At 43.0% G+C, this 16,120-nt stretch overlaps 1 protein-coding gene across 12 annotated transcripts in view; it reads left to right on the top strand.

The window, feature by feature from the left end:
• LOC105434202 (uncharacterized) overlaps positions 1-16,120 on the top strand; it is an 86,556-nt gene that overhangs the window by 16,407 nt on the left and 54,029 nt on the right. For 9 of the 12 annotated variants that reach the window (XM_011649849.3, XM_011649848.2, XM_089079913.1 and 6 more), the window contains 2 exons: positions 1,861-2,154; positions 2,521-4,194. In XM_011649849.3, the coding sequence (XP_011648151.1) occupies positions 1,861-2,154; positions 2,521-2,867 (641 nt within the window). In that variant the 3' untranslated portion in view covers positions 2,868-4,194. Of the gene's footprint in view, positions 1-1,860; positions 2,155-2,520; positions 4,195-4,390; positions 4,490-16,120 lie in introns of those variants that run through there. The other 3 variants (XR_016139920.1, XM_011649854.2, XM_089079915.1) reach the window with 1 other exon arrangement.

The following is a 16,120-nucleotide window of genomic DNA, read 5'->3' on the forward strand; positions in this document are numbered from 1 at the left end:
AAGTAATTGTTTGCGTCAGTCTTTTGCTCGGTAACGTTATGAAATTTAGATAATTTTTGTCATCGAGAGGTGGCTTCTGTTCGGGAATATTTTCAACCAGACTGCTGCTGGGGGTCTGAGTACAGAAGCACGGCTTTTGGGTAGGCTCGGCAGCTAGCTTCTCGACTTCAGAGGCGGAAACCGCAAGCCTGTTCAAAGCTAGATTAAATATTATATTAAAGGGGTTGCCACGGAAGCGCGTCCCAGTCGGTTGGCTTCCAGTTTTGGAGGCGCAGCCTCAGCCTTCTCTCCGCGTTTATAACATAGATTCGCGAGTTTGCGCGTAAAGCGCGCGTTGTCAAAGTAATGCTGAGGGAATGTTATTCGTTGATTATTCAAAAAAAGAAGCTGCATTGATTAAAATTGTGCAGCTCTGATCGGCGTGATCAAGTCTGACCGCCGAACGTGCGAACGATATATATATATATATATATATATTTTCCTATACGATAAAATTTTTAATACTTTTCTCGAGCGCGTACATCGATAAACGAGTCTGATAACGCGCAAGAAGAGACGAGAAAAAAAAGCTTAAACAATAATTCGAGATCAGCCGTTTTAATGAGTTACCTCAGACGTGAGGGCTGACTGTTCCGTTACTAGCTAAATTTCCCGATAAAATACGAAGCACGCTGAATATTTCCTTTATTAACTTTTTTCCCTCATCGGGCATCTGGCCGTCCGATATAATATGCGTACGCGGCCATATTATTCTCACGCTATATGCTTGGCGAATTCGATTTCGAGGGACACTTTCATATGGTTACTTCTCTCTAATAAAACTGTATAGAAGAATGTAACACATTATGTCACGATTAATTATCTTTTTCCGCGCGATATATAATTAAAAAAGTATATAAAATAATATTTTTATTATGAAAGATATGGCAAAAAAACCGACTACACATAAACCTTTCTGTAAATGCAAAGTGAGCTCGAGGCGAGGATTCAACCAGATATTTGAATCCCGCAGCGATCCCCGAATACTTTGGGCAGAATACTCGTGCGCGAAACTTTCGGCGATTTTCCATAAAAAGGGAGGCTCCTCTTCGGACCGCAAGGAATCCGGTAATGCCGAAGGACGTGAAAGCACCGGGCGGCTAGCACTATTTAGGGTTAGCTCTCGTGACGACGGTCTCGTGGCGCTCGCCGAGGCGGGCTCGGTTATTTGAGTTGGCCCCAGCTACGCGGGGGATGACCAACCCTTTGATCTCGATGTACTCCTCCGTTCTCCTCGTCCCCCGCTGTGTCCGCCGTGTCCCTCTCGCGAACGCTCATGCTCGTCCTTTCTGCATTCAACCCCCGTGACTCATTGGAAAATTTATCGGGGATGCTGCCTATACTCCGCAAAAATACATTCGCCAAGGGGCGCACAGGACCGCCGCCGCCGCCGCCGCCGCCGCCGCCGCCCGCCGCCGCCGCCGCCGATGCATCTCGTCAAGTGATTCGAATTGGCATATAATCCGGCGAAGATTTCCCCGTGCCTTTTCACCCTTCTGTTGTTTTATCCGACTGTTGCGATTATTATTTATCTTTTCCGCCGATGCGCCGATGCGCCGTGTGTCATCACGGGCATTGCTATCGATGTTTTTATATTAGCACGCTTTTCTTGTACGTGTTGTTGTTTGACTGTGCTGCTGTGTCTCTCCTCGTTCATTAATTACTTTTCCGTGATCGACGACGTCTCGAGGACGTCTTGATGCTTTCGCAATTTAATTTTTGCATTTTTGCAAGGTATCTCCCGCTTTCTCCCCGTTTGATTTTTTTTTTGCCCCTCACACTCTTGGCAAGGCGTATCGCAATCGTAGATCGTTTCTCTAGATATGTCCCAGTTTGGCCTGACAGCGAGCAATTCTTGGGGATACGGTAGCACGGCCGGCTATGCCGGTTATCTTCCGGGTCCCCTCTCGTCGTGCGCCGCACAGGCCTCGTTTCCACCTCCGCCACCGCCGCCTCCGCCACCGCCGCCATCGTCCACGTTAGCGTCTTTCGCCGGCACGGCATCCATGACCACACCGACGGCACCGGACTCGACGGCGGGTTCGACTGTCACATCTGGCACCGGTAATACCGGCACCACGCCGCAGCAGGATGCTTTTTCCGCGGTCTCCTCTCGTAAGTTTAGCTCCCTGCACGATTATCATCGAGATTTTTTGCACGAGGTTTTGTACAAGTGAACGTAACAGTGAACGAGTGGACCATGGGGTGGTCTCATAACTGTTACTTTGTCGCGTAGTGCTTCGTTTAACCTTGACTCTATTATTTCATTATTTATTATAAATAATAAAATTGTATCAACGATCGAAGAGTCAAGGTTAAACAAAGCACTACGCGACAAATATTTCCGAAGCGTCATACCTCACGGTTGAAAATGTAATATCGTTCGAAAGATCAGTAGAATCTTAGAGTCTCGAGAAGCAAAATCGGGCGATTTTTAGCAAAACTGAATTAGCGTAGCGTCTCCTTCCTCGAATGTCACAGTCGTACCGGACACCACGACACCGGGTCAATCGGATCCGTTGGATCCGCTGAGCAGCCTCATGTCCGGCGGCTCCTCCAGTCAGAGATATCAGGACTACGTGTCGCCGAGATCACTGTCCACTGACTCCAGCACGACCGAGAGCCCGGTGCACGAGGAGCAGGGCTTCGGGCAGAATTACGGCAACTACTTTCCCACGCCCGGCGTGCTGCCCAGCATCCTTTACTCCCAGCTCTACGGGAATCAGTTCCAGAATCCCGAGAGCGCCGAGCAGAGGGCTGTCGCGGACAGTTGCAGCGTGAGGCAAGAGGAAGTCAGACCGGACAACAATGTCTGGAGACCGTATTGAAGGAACAGAAGTGATCGATATCTCGATCGATATCTCGATATCTATACAATCCATCGACCATCGAAAAATCGGGAAACTTCTGGAAGACAGGACTGGAAGTAACGTCTCTTAACAGATCGCTCTTGAGGACGTCGAGATCGTCGATAATTGTAATGTGACGTGATGATTCTTTGAGAACTATCGAAAGTCGAGGACCTTTCTCGACTGTGAAGTAGCACTAGTGGGCATTAAATCCGGAAAGAACTCGAGTCGGGGCGAGTTTCCGTTCGCCCCGAGGGATGTTCTTCCGGAAAGCTTCGGGAAATAAAAATTGTTTTACCGGTTGTGTGTGTGTGTGTGTGTGTGTGTGTGTGTGTGTGTATCTCACGCCAACAAATTTTAGGGGGGTGCAAATGAGCGGGGGGGAGGAGGGGTTGTAACTAAGTGAGAACGAATTGCGTACGAGAGAGCGAGCACGGGTGTGAAAGTGGTGATAACGACGACTACAATAATAATATCCACGGGATGTATATACGTGTATATAGCTAGGCCATTGTCGTTTCCATCGAATCATTATTCGCAGTCGTTTTGAGCGATCCGACGCGCTAATTTAGTTTCATCGATTACGTTTTCATAGTATAACTGCGAACGATCGCTGCGGGATCGTGCAATATCGTCGAGACTGTGACACATCGGCGACAAGCTCTCTTTCTTCCTTTCTTTCTTTCTTTTTGTAAATACATGTATCTTCCATCGTTGCGCGTTCAGTTTTCCGTTGACCCGCAGTTTCCTCAAAACAAAAAAGAAAAAGAAAAAAAAAGGAAAAAAAACCATTTTTTTTTTGGACTTGGAAAAAAACCGGCTTCGCGCTTTTGGCGAGATATTCGCAGCGACTCTTGAGTTACCTCGAGGAATCGACGCTGATTCGCGAAAGGCGATCACGTGCGGTCACGTTCGGATCGAGCCGACGATAAGATCGAATGGGATTCGATTCGCGAGGTGAGAAGGTCTCTTGTCGCATGAAAATGTCGTCGCGGGGAGCGTGCGGGCGGCAAAAATGCTCGCGAGTATTCAACAAACGAATGAACGAACGTGCCGGCATCGAAGACCTTACATCGAAATTTCTGCTAAAGAAACGAAAGCTCCCCCCCCCACGGAGGAACACAACTTCTCGCGAAATAGTTTCGTGAGAAGCACCGCGCCGCGTCGGCAGGAAGCTTGTCCGTTTTTGTAAACCGGCGATGAGCACTCTGCGTTTCCAAAAATGATTTCCGATATACATATCTACCGACCTATTGTTATCGTAGTTTTTGACCGAGTCGAAGTAAAAGTGTATTTCAAAATATAATCCGTAGTGAGTTTTCTCTTCAATTTCCCACATGTCGCTCCCACTTGACCTCGTCCCCGATTCGTTATTCTAGATTTTTCGTATAATTACAGAAGCACATATCTTTTTTTCCGTATATCTTGTTACTTACTTTCTCGAATCTCGGTTTATTTTTCCAGTGTAATATTCATATTTTAATTTCTCTTTTTCTTTTTAGTGTCTTATTTTTTGGACGGTATCCTTCCTCTCGAAGTCGTCTTCGCTCAGATTATCATCATCATCATCTCGAAGGACTAGCGGCAGATCTACATAACAGGTAGGTAGAGAAACGAATCTCTACAGGGGTCTCGGTAACGCCGAGGGTTCTAAAGGATTCTCACTGACGGAAGTGCGTATATGCAAATTTGCAAAAGATTTAATTAAACCTGGTCTCGGAAGGGGAATTCGCGTCTGCTTCGTAGCTCTAGCCAAGTCGTATGTACGTATATATGATGAAGGCGTATTTCATATTTAGTACACCAAGTTAAGCTTATCACCGTAAATGGCATGCCATGGTTGCGCTGCAGCGACGTATTTTTAAAGGCACGTCGCACCATGCCTCTCTCGAATATCAATTTTAATACAACTGTGCCAATGCAGATACATACTAATTACATTGATATCCGAAGAGAAATACAGAGCATTCGCTACTGGTCACGAGGCAACGATTACAATTTTTTTTTTTTGTCGAACAATTCTTTTTGAAAGGCTTCATAATTAATGCTAAGCAACATTCGTTATTACCTCTGAGTTTTGCAAACGAAGAGTGGACTTCAAATTGGTCAAAGGGGTATACTTTGGCGAAGTTTGACGCGGATTATGAAGCGGTCCACATAAAGCAGCGTACTTTTCTCATTCGATAACCGCGCTTGGGCTGGTGTTTATCGCTGTTGCGCACAGCAAGGTACAGGACAACGAGTAACCTGATGGACATATGGCGGTTCGCGTCGGAAGGGCTGGGGTGGGAGGGGGTGGGTACGACTCGCCGTTTATACGCGGTGCCGGCATAATGGAGTAGAGTGGAGTAGAGCACGGATAATGGAGTATGAAGAATAGCGTGCGGTGAATGTCGGGGATAGTCCCTCTCACCCTTCCGCTTCCCGCGGCGACTCTTCGTTTCTCTGTGTCCCCCTTCCTCTCCGCGAGAATTCGCGTCCACCGAGCCTCTCTCTCTCTCTCTCTCTCTCTCTCTCTCTGGCGAGGGGCGGCAAACTGGACACGGCTCGTTGACTCGAGCAGTTGGCCATACCGATTTATCGTCCCGCAGCCACGCCGCGCTGCCGATTCCACAGTTAAATCCACGATTCTGTCGGCATCGCCTGGTGCTCATTTTTCCTCATGCGATTCTCTCGCGTTTTCTTTTTCATCCTTTATCTCGCGGATATCCTTATAAGGATGCACAGTTCATCGTGCAAAGAAAATTAAAAGTTGAAGAGGGGAGGGGTGGATTTTGAAATATCGAAACTTTTTTATTACAACTGCGCGTACAATTCTGAATACTTCATGCGTAATGAAAAACAATAATTGTTTTGTTCGCAATAATGCAATTTATAACACCGACTATTTATAACGTCATCCTAGTTTTTCTAGGTAAAAGAAACAGTTTAATCTGAATAGGTTCGTAAAAGAATTCGAATGTATCATGTATTTTATGCGATACGTAATAATTTATGAGAAATTTGTTTTGGGTATACAACTTGAAATTAATCAATTGGTATTAATATTTAATTTTAATTAATATTATTGCGATAAATATTGTAATAGTAATTATAAAATATAAAGTATAAAGAACACTGATTTTGATATAATTTCTTTTTCTTTTACATTTCGTTTCGGCTGACATTATTGTATTAATGCGTCAATTATTTCACTGATTTTGTTATTATGTTAATAGGACAATAGTACCCGTCATAGTACCCGTTGATTTTTCGCTGAAACTAGAGATAAAAAAAGCACGAACAAAAAGTGCCCCAGAGCCCCACATACCAATCGAACCAAACGCATTGTACACACGTACGCACATCTCCCACATCTTTTCTACGCATAGAGCGCACGTGGCATTCCCCGTAAACGTTCTCTCTGGTCGACAGTGGCGGCAGCCGCGGTGGTACGGGGGTGGTTTTGGAGGTGGCAGCGAGGGAATCGCGGTGACGAGACGGCAGGGGAGAATGGTCGTTACACGCACCGGTCACTGCCACCCCCCCTGGCTATCGCCGACACGACCCCCCCTCCCCCATGCAAAATCACCCTTTGTCGCGCACGATGGGAAATTACTTTTTGTCCGTCGATTACGGGGTGAATTTTCGGACGACGAGACTCGATCATTTCGAACGAGATACGATTCGAGACGTTTTGGGGAAAAGATGTTGTATGAATATAACTGCGTTCATTCGTTTCTCTTAAACTGTCTCTAATTTGATCAAAATTAAAAAACATAATAATTATCTAATCAGACAAATTAAATCAATCTTTTTTTCTTTCTTTTTTTTTTTACCGCAGTTGTCAATCAGAATTTCTCAGTTTTATTGTTAATGAGATTAATTATTAAACTGTTAGGAAATAAAAAGAAGATAATTAAAGTATTGCTGATATATAAAAAATTATAAGAATTTAATTTTTAATACCACCTGGCGGATATTTACCAATAAAAAAAAATCCTATCGTAACAAAAGCTGTGAAAACCTTTTTAATTTTTTGTTTAACGTATGTGAGATAATTCTCTACTCCAAGATCGTGTAAAACTGTTGGTAGGCAGCGTCATATTAAATTCCACGCCGATTCGTGCATCGCATGGCAATGCTTGGAAATAAGAGAGAGACTTGACGAAGTGTGCCCGCGGGGCCGCCAGCCCTTGATTACCAAGATCTTCATCTACATGCTAAACATCGTTCTACGGCACCGTCTTGAATACTCTTGTACTTACGTATGTATCTAGATCCATGGCCCGCGGATCCCCGTCCCCATTCGCTTGCCGAGGTATTCCACCCTCCCCGATCTCCCTGACACCCCGTGAAACGCATTGCCGTACTATCTGTATGATGTTTGCTTAGATTAAATTAACCGACCGTGAAGCCGTCCTTTGTTCTTCGTGCGGCGCGGCGAAAACGCCGACACGGAACGAAAGGAACGGGGCAAGAGGGAACATTGGGGGGGGAAAAAAGCTTTGCTCGTACGGAGATTCTGGGATTTTTCATGTGTTCGGATTGTGATGTAAAATCAGACTCTGACGATTAATCAGTGGTACAAAATATTTCACGCTGAAATATAAGTGACGTTGCAATAATTCCTGTAATCTCGAGTGATAAATACTATCTTCTTGTTTTTTTTTATAATAGAAAAAGAAACGAATTTGATAAAATTAAAAGACTGTAACTTATTAATAATATTCTTTAGATAAGGCGCCATCTTTCTTGGCGGTGTCTAAGCGTACTAAGGCGGCTTCTTAAAAGGCGCTTGCCGGCGGTGCAACTTCTTTAAGAAAATATCCTTATTCTTTCTTTCTTACCGACTCGCGTTTTGCCTCAGGTTTAAGTTCAGTTGTTCACCTTTTAATCTTACGTCGATTCAATACCAAAATATATGACTTAGAAAAGTTAATTCTTTAAAATGTTAGTTTTTATACTATTTTTTTAAATCTCTATACATTTTTCTGAATTAAGAAACAAAGTTTTTGTGAGAAAAAATATTTCTTGCATTTTCCGAAAAATTATTAAAAAATTGACCTTTAAAGGATAGTAAATTAATGAATTATGTTTTATTAATAGTAGTCAATTTTTAATTTTTTTAAATTCATTTTTTTACCGACATTTTCGAGAGCTGCCTTACCACGAGGGTGACGTTTTCTTAAAGCTAAAGAAGGGTGCTAGAAAGAGGAGGGTGAGTCTTCTTAAATGTCTTTACCATCTTCCTCGTACGAGGGCGACACCAGTATCGCCTTAGGAAAAAAGATTGATAAGAAAATGTGTTTGTCTAAATTATAATATACAATTTTTGTTTTCTTTTTTAATTTGATTTTTAATTTTGCCAATATTAAAGATAAGTTTGCAAAGTTTTTTGTGGTGAGTTGCGAGAACTTTTCTATGTAATAAGTAAATGTTTCATTTGATCTTATTTAAAAGAGATTGAAAAAATTTATATCGTTGTATTCTACTTACGAATAATCTTATTTACTCTTCTTGCCTTTTACATTTAAAAGATATACTATGAAAAAATTTTTATGAGAATTATATTTGTAGCTCAAGAAAATATTTTGATACTTGTAAAGTAAATGAAGAACAAATTTCTAATATCATTTCTTGAAAAAAAGATGTATAAGAAAATATTTCTTTATACATAGTATCTACATATAAATATATTTATAATGTTCACATAAGTTGTTACATGTATTGACTTTAAATGATAATAAAGAATATTTGATTTACTAAGTTCTCATGTGAATCATAAGCGTCAGGGCATCGGGACATCGTCAAGTTGGTCGGTTAGCCATTTCTCCGCGTTCGATCCCCCGACTCCGAAGAACCTGGTCAAACGCGCCAGAGAAATATGCGAGAGCCCGACCTGAAGCAGTAGAGAGAGATCTCGGAGTATCTTGGCCGGGTCTCGCCGGTAGCTAGGCAACCCACCCCCAGGGCCCACGTCTCCTCCTTCTCCTCATCTCTGCTCTCGCTCTCTACCCCTTGCCACCTTTTCCTCCACGAGACTGTGCCTCCTCCTCTTCCTCCTTCTCCTCTTCCTCATCCTCTTCCTCTCCTCCGACTACCTCCGCCACTACCACCTCGACCACCGACCCTCTTTCAAAATCCCCCCTCCACTTTCTCGACCATCCATCCACCACCCCCCTCAACGGCCGCGCACTCACCTCCTCCCTCACCGCGGGTGCGCGGGTTCCCCCAGTCGCTGCCGCAACGGCCACGCTGGGGTACCTCAGAACCCCAGGCTGCAACCTGCCAGGTTGCCCACCTCCGCGAGGTGCCAAGACTCGTGAGAACTCTCACGGAAAAATTCTAGTCGATCGCCGTAACCTGACGACGGCTATTCAGAGCGGGCATCCCCGGGAGGGATGAAATAGGGACGCGACTTGACTTCTACGTGAATATTCTTCTTCGTATTGTCATGACGGATGTCGCTCTGTCATTCTTTTTCTCAAGATAAAAATATAAGATGGATTTAAAATCTTTAAAGTCGTATCAAATTACTATTATGCTGATTGACATATATATATCAAAAGAGTATCAAATTAGCAGTTATTATATAATGTAAGTTAATATGTAACGTAGATTCTCTCATTTTTTTTAGTCATATAAAGCAGGTAAAATACATTAATAACTAATAAAACGTGTTGATAATTTATTTAAAAGCAATTAAAATATTCGCCAAGATCTCTGTAAAATACATCTCGTTTAATAAATTTCTCTTTTTTTGTTTAAATATTCTTGATTATTGAATTCAATCTAAATTTCTTGGAGAATTTGCCTTTAATGCGAACTCGCTGAAAATCTTAACTGTTTCCTGGACTCCATTTTGTTTTGCGGTTAGAATGCGCGGTGCGTACATGAACGAGGCGGTTCTGCGCATCGTCTTGCGGTTGGTTTGTGGTTCTGGGGGTGGCTAGGCCCGATCATTGGCCGCGGGGGTGTCAGGGGTGGTTTTTGGGGGTGTGGTGGCACCTTGCGGTTTGCGGGCTGATCTGCCACCAGAAGGGGGCGGCCCTCTTATCGACCTTCCATTGGTTCTCCTTAGGATAGTGACGAGGAATTGACTTTAGAGTGAAGGGTTCAGTCGACATGTCGATTGATACTCCATAGTTTCTGTTATATTTTTTTTCTTTTTACTGATTATTCAGGAAAAGAAAAACTATACATTTTACAACTTAAATAACAATCGATATTTATAAAGTATTAAACATCTTTTTATTTCTTAATACATTACAATATTAAATAGCGCAAATTAAAATATTTAAAAAATATTTTATTTCTCCTTCCATAAGTTTTCTTTCCATATGTACAGAAGAGTATTCTAACTATGAATAAGACGCTTTAAGAATTCGTTTGCCGCAATCTCGTGTGTATCACAGTATACATTGATTGGCTCAGTAACGTATGGTATAGATCCAGCAAGCGAATAGAAATTAAACGATCTTTTCAAATTCGTAGGCTTGTATATTACTTGGCTCACCCAGCCAGCATTGAAACAACCCTCGCCTGGGGAAGCTACTCCCGACGTTTAATTACGCGTCCCTCCGTGAAGCGACGAAGGCTCCCTTTCATTAAGGCAATAATTTTAATAATTTTTATCTTTCCGTATAATCTGCCTAATTAAAATTACGCTTTGATCGCGCCGCAGCGCCCGCCCCTACTTAATACCATTTCTCCGACGGCATTTTGCACCGTCTACTGTCTTAATGTATGGTATCGTTTGCCGAGTTCTTATCTATGGCCGTGATATCTATAAAAATCTATAAAGTATTGCACTTAAGTTTTATTTTATATACTAATATGAGCAGTCTATAATTGTTTTTGTTGCAGCAAATGTTTTTCAAGATTAAAGAAAAGAATTAAGCAGGGATTTAAAAATATCTTTTTTAAGATAAAATCAGAATTTTGTGCAAAGCGACAAAAAGAGTATCACATTGCGCCGAGTGTCTCTTTGGAGACTATGAGGTTTACGTTATCTATACGCGCATTTCCTTAACGCTTTTCGCTTTTTAGCCAACACTTTTGAAAACTTCCCAACCCATTCGTCTCTTTTCGTTCATCTCGCTTTTCTCAGCTCTTTTCGCTAGTCGACCGTCCAAAAGATCTAAAGGGCTGGAGGTTGTTTAGGTAGATCCGGAAAAGTGGAGAGAGAGAGAGAGAGAGAGAGAGAGAGAGAGAGAGAGAGAGAGAGAGAGAGCGAGAAAGGGAATGGGAAGAAAGCGAGAGAAAGGGAAAGAAAGATAGATCGACTCGCAGAGGAAAAGGAAGCACGTATTCAAATGTTGATGAAATTGACCAGACGCGCTTTGATCTGGCCTCTTCAAATATTCGCCAAGAGATTGGAGTGAACATCTGAGGAGAGCGAGAATTATCTTTACCGGCTGGAAAAAGAGGAAATTCGACGAACATGCTTCACTGGCATGCATCATCCGAATTATTCGCTCGCAATTATTGATTGCTATGCATACCAATGTTTACATTGAGACAAAAGAAACTTTAAAATATATATATATATATATATATATATATATATATATAATATATTTTAATAAAGAGAGAAAGAGAGAAAAATTAAATTGTTTAATTTAAAGAATTAACGCATTTAAATTTTCATCATCCAAGTAAGAAATATGTATACTATTCCTTTCTTTTTTTCACGAAACTGAATAAATTACGCACACATACACACCGCAAATAATAGATGTAACGAAGTATTTTCTATCGTAATAAACGAGCTATCGAGTTTTTTTTCCCGAGTAACGGAAGTCGCAGACTTTCTACGAGCCCGCACACATCGGCGGTATAGCATTTGCTCCGCCGTTCGACCGAGCGAGCTGTGCATTAGTGTGCTTTATGTGAGGAGCGGCTGCCGCTGCGAAACGAAGGTAGGGCATGTACCCTCCGCTGCATTTAATATTTAAAAGCGCATCTGAAATATGTCGATTCTGGCACCATAAACACGAGGGCACTCTGCACCGACTCGCCTCTTAGGGTCGCTCCGAGTGTCTCGCATGATTTATTCGTCGCGTTACTGTCTGGACCGTGAGGTTTACCCGAGACGGAATTTGCATTCTCACGTACATCCTCAGTCAGTGAACTATTTAAACGAGCAGCTCGGACTAGAGCTTTGAAATCATTTTGGAATCTGCGGTGCAAAATAACGTGACGATTCTTCTTTTTTTTTTTTTCAATCAATTTTAGAATTAAATTCTCGGTGCTCCTTTCCTGCTCCTTTCCAAAAATTATAGAGGCAATTTGTTATTTTTAAATGATCTATAATCATAAATAAAAGAATTGTTTCGCGTGGTTAATGATGCGTATCTCTATAAGAATTCTTCCTAATTGACAACTCATTCCATCGATATTACAGCCACGAGGAGCACGTATTCCGAAATTTCTCGGCAGACTGCAGGGTCCAATAAGAACTTTCTCATCTCCTTCGAAAGTTATGCGCAATGTTTAGTCCACCCTACAACACTGTAAATCCCTACGTAATGTACACACATGAGACGCGGCCCCCTAGGTGGCGTCGTGGCCTTTGCAACCCTCTCCACAGTGGCACCATCGACCCCCTTAAACGCGAATTTGATATTCGTAAATCTGCCGGCCGGTCTCCATAAATCAAAACTACCCTCCCTCGGTCTGGTCCACGGAGAGAGATCTGCACGGCGGTGAGGGAGGTAGAGTAAAGTACCCTCTTGGTAGAGTCTGCAACATCCGCTCGACATCTTTCTCTTTCTCTTAAAAATTGATTTCTTACGCGCGCTTTGATGCCGGCGCGGAAACTTGGAATTCTTTTAGGCAGCTTAGCGTGCACTTTATTCGTCGATGAACTTGAGTCTCATCATTTTAATATTTCAGTCCGGTAAAACACTAACAGTACGGTTAGAATAATGTTGTCCTTACTTTTGTCCTACTTTTCTCGTTTAAATTAAACAGCGTCTGTAATTTTACACGACATGACTACACGATTTTCACGATAACTGAATACAACGAATCTAAATTTTACACTTCCGTCCAAAAGCACATGCCATTGTCGCAATACAGGTTAACACAAATTATTAAATAACACAGCGTTCAAGTCGAAGTACGTCGCGAGAAGGGGTAAGCGTGGCTTCGGTGGCAGCGGGAGGAGGTTTTTCGACGAAATACCTCGCGCGATACCGCGCATTCTTGCCGTGGGAGTCACCGCCGCGCCCTTAATTAAAAATCCAACGAACCCCCAAAAATGAGCCCCCGCGGTAGCGCGCGAAAGAGAGACGCCGCTCAGAGAGAAAGGGCACTCTTTCCTCGCGCGAAAGAGAGATGGAGAAGGGGTGCCGGAGGGCCACGGTTAAGGGTGGGTGGGTTGTACGTCGAGGCAGACCGCATTCTTTCGTTTAATTCCCGCGAATTTATAGAACCGAGAGACGACAAACCGTGCCGCAATACCCATTGCGTAGCCTTTTCCGTGTTCCTCCTCGTTGTAGACTCACCCTTAAAAAGTATTGCCATCCCACGTGGCCGTAATTGGATCTGACGCTGTCGTGGGAGAAGCACGCGCCTTTATTACCCCTCTCTTTACCCGTATCTTGGTAATCCTGCATTTTTATTTAAACTTTTAGCACAGACATATTGTAACATGGTTGTGCGAGGGTAATAATACAAAGAAAAAAAAATTATTTTAATCATTGTTACATAAAAAAGTGATCGCGCATTAGACAATTATTAAGTACATTGATAAGTTAGCGCGTGTAGCAGATCGTCAAAATGATGTTCGATAATCGAGAGAGAAATGTATGCCGCGTGTCGTTGACGTCGTTTAGTTTTGAGGGAAACCAAGGCCGAGAGGCTCGTGAACGAGGGTAACCGAGCAAAGCAAGCCAAGGAGGGAGCCAGCTGAAATAATTAAACCGACGCAAGTTTTTACGACAAGGTGTTCATTACCGTGGGTAATTAAGACGCCCCTTAACTAGACCCGCTAACCACCCCCGGGGGTGGTAAACCAACTTCTCGGTCGGCGCCGCGTGGGGGACGTTGCCGCCTTGGAGAAAGTGGAAAGTCGACACGGTGGCAGCCGACTCGACGAGGAAAAGTTTTCCCGTTTTTATAAGCGGCCGGACTATTATCGGCGATTATGTTAACGTCCGGCTTTCCGGCCATCGTCGAACTTACGGCGAATCGTTTTAATGAGAAGTCTCTTTGTGCATCCTTAAATCTTTCTGTTGTCAAAGGCTCAGACCCTCAGCACTATGTCTATTTAACAATTTCCACGGCTAATTCGAGCTATCGGATACGATAATTGCTTGCTTATTGTTTTATTCAAATTTATTTCGTTTCGGAAATCTCTCAAATTCTCAAGTTCTCGCGAATTGCTGCGAGAATTAAATAGAGCCGTTGCTATTTTGAAAGACAAGCGGACCCCAAGTACGTCGAGTCGGGCATTAGCGAGGATCCAAATATCGGCTAAGTCCTTTCTAAGCTGTGCTCTGGCTAGGGAATTAGCTTGGCCCTGCGCCCGCATTAATAAGTGACCGTCCCGGGCAAACAACGCCAGTGATCCCTTGATTTCAAGGCTAGCAGGATCTTCTACGTTAGCGCTAAACTTCATAAGAGATCATGATGCTTTTAAGGCATCACGTTTCCTTTTCGTCCTATCACTTTATGCATCGCAATAACGCTATTCGATTAATGTCATTCTAATATACGGAAATGAAAATATCTATGTAATTCATCAAAGACGTAAAATAAAGATTTAACAAGTCTGCATATTTTTAAGTTGCGTTTTTAATAGGGTTTGTAATAGTTTTAGCATCAGTCAGAAACATCTATATCGGATATGGTTAATTTTCTACGTGCTTCACATCGGGTAAGACTTAATCGGGAAATCGATCCTAATCTTACCCGAGACACTGGAATACTTGTGGGCGAAGGTAAGGCAGTCAGGGTCAACAAATCTTCGACCGGCAAACCTCAGACAGATCTTGATATATATATCGAAAACAGCGGCATGTATCCAGACCTCGCAGACAGAGGATGGAGAGCGCGGGATAGTCGGAGTCTGTTGGAGTATAGGTGGATAGGTACGAGGCAGGACCGTGTGCTTGAGGGGGGCATAACTCATCCCCCGAAGCCAGTGTCGGTGATGTACGGCGGTTGTGGGACAGTCCGGAGGATGAGGTCTATCGGTAGGAGACGATGGCGAGGGCGGATCAACCCTTAATAAGGCAGAGTGCACGCGAGCCGAGTGCAAAAGAGAACGGGCAGAGGTTAGGGATCGAGTGTTTTCCTAACTGCAGGTTTGAACGCGAGATTCTCGGGTCTCGGTCCGATTTGATACCGATCACTCGTGATGTTTTGAAATAAAAAGAATGAAAATATTGAATTATTACTTTATTTTGCATATGTCATGAAATTGGATGCATAAGTTGCTGTCTTGTATTTAAAAATTATAACTAAAAATCGTTGCATTAAGATTCGTGTACCATTTGATAAAAAGTAGAAAATAACAATTTTTCATTTTTTATTAAAAGTATGTATTATATGTAGCATTATTATAAATAATATAATACATGTTGATAAGAAATAGTACATCAGATAATTTATTTAGTACATCGTTTAAATTTAATATTTAAGAAATCATCAAATAACTTATCGCTTGACGTTTGAGAAACGTGAGATAATGTTTAGAATGTAAATTTCTAGAAAATGTGTTATAAATATTTCATTAAATTCGCTGTTGAATTTATCGATGCGTGTGCTTAAAAGCGAAGTAGATTCTTAAAACAAAATACGCGCTGAATCACGTGAACGTGAAACAAACCGGAGCATAGATACACCTTCCGATCGTCGTTGAAGAGAGTGAAGGGAAGGGGAATGTGTCCATACACTGAAGCGTGGAACACAGAGGCACCGACCACCACCGTCACCACCTCACGAAAGGGGGAAATTCCATGTGGCAGAGTTATGGCCCTTGGAGGTGCCGCTGGAGAGCCTGTCTCCAGGCTGGCTCTCGAAGAGCCCTCTCTTTTTTGCATCCGGCGCCCCGTGACAAAAAAAAAAAAAGAAAGGGACAGAAGAGAAGAACGGCCGAAGAAGAGGAGACCCCGCACCATCGGCTTCTCCAGTCTCGTTTAAAAGTGATAAATGCGCAGTTGGGAATATGACTGAGAAAAATAACGCCAGGGGCTTGGCGGAGGAGAGCGGGTTGCCGAAGGGGCTGAAGAGAAGCGGGA

Source organism: Pogonomyrmex barbatus, unplaced genomic scaffold, assembly GCF_055798465.1.
Source record: "Pogonomyrmex barbatus isolate J1 unplaced genomic scaffold, ASM5579846v1 scaffold3, whole genome shotgun sequence".
NCBI lineage: Eukaryota > Metazoa > Arthropoda > Insecta > Hymenoptera > Formicidae > Pogonomyrmex > Pogonomyrmex barbatus.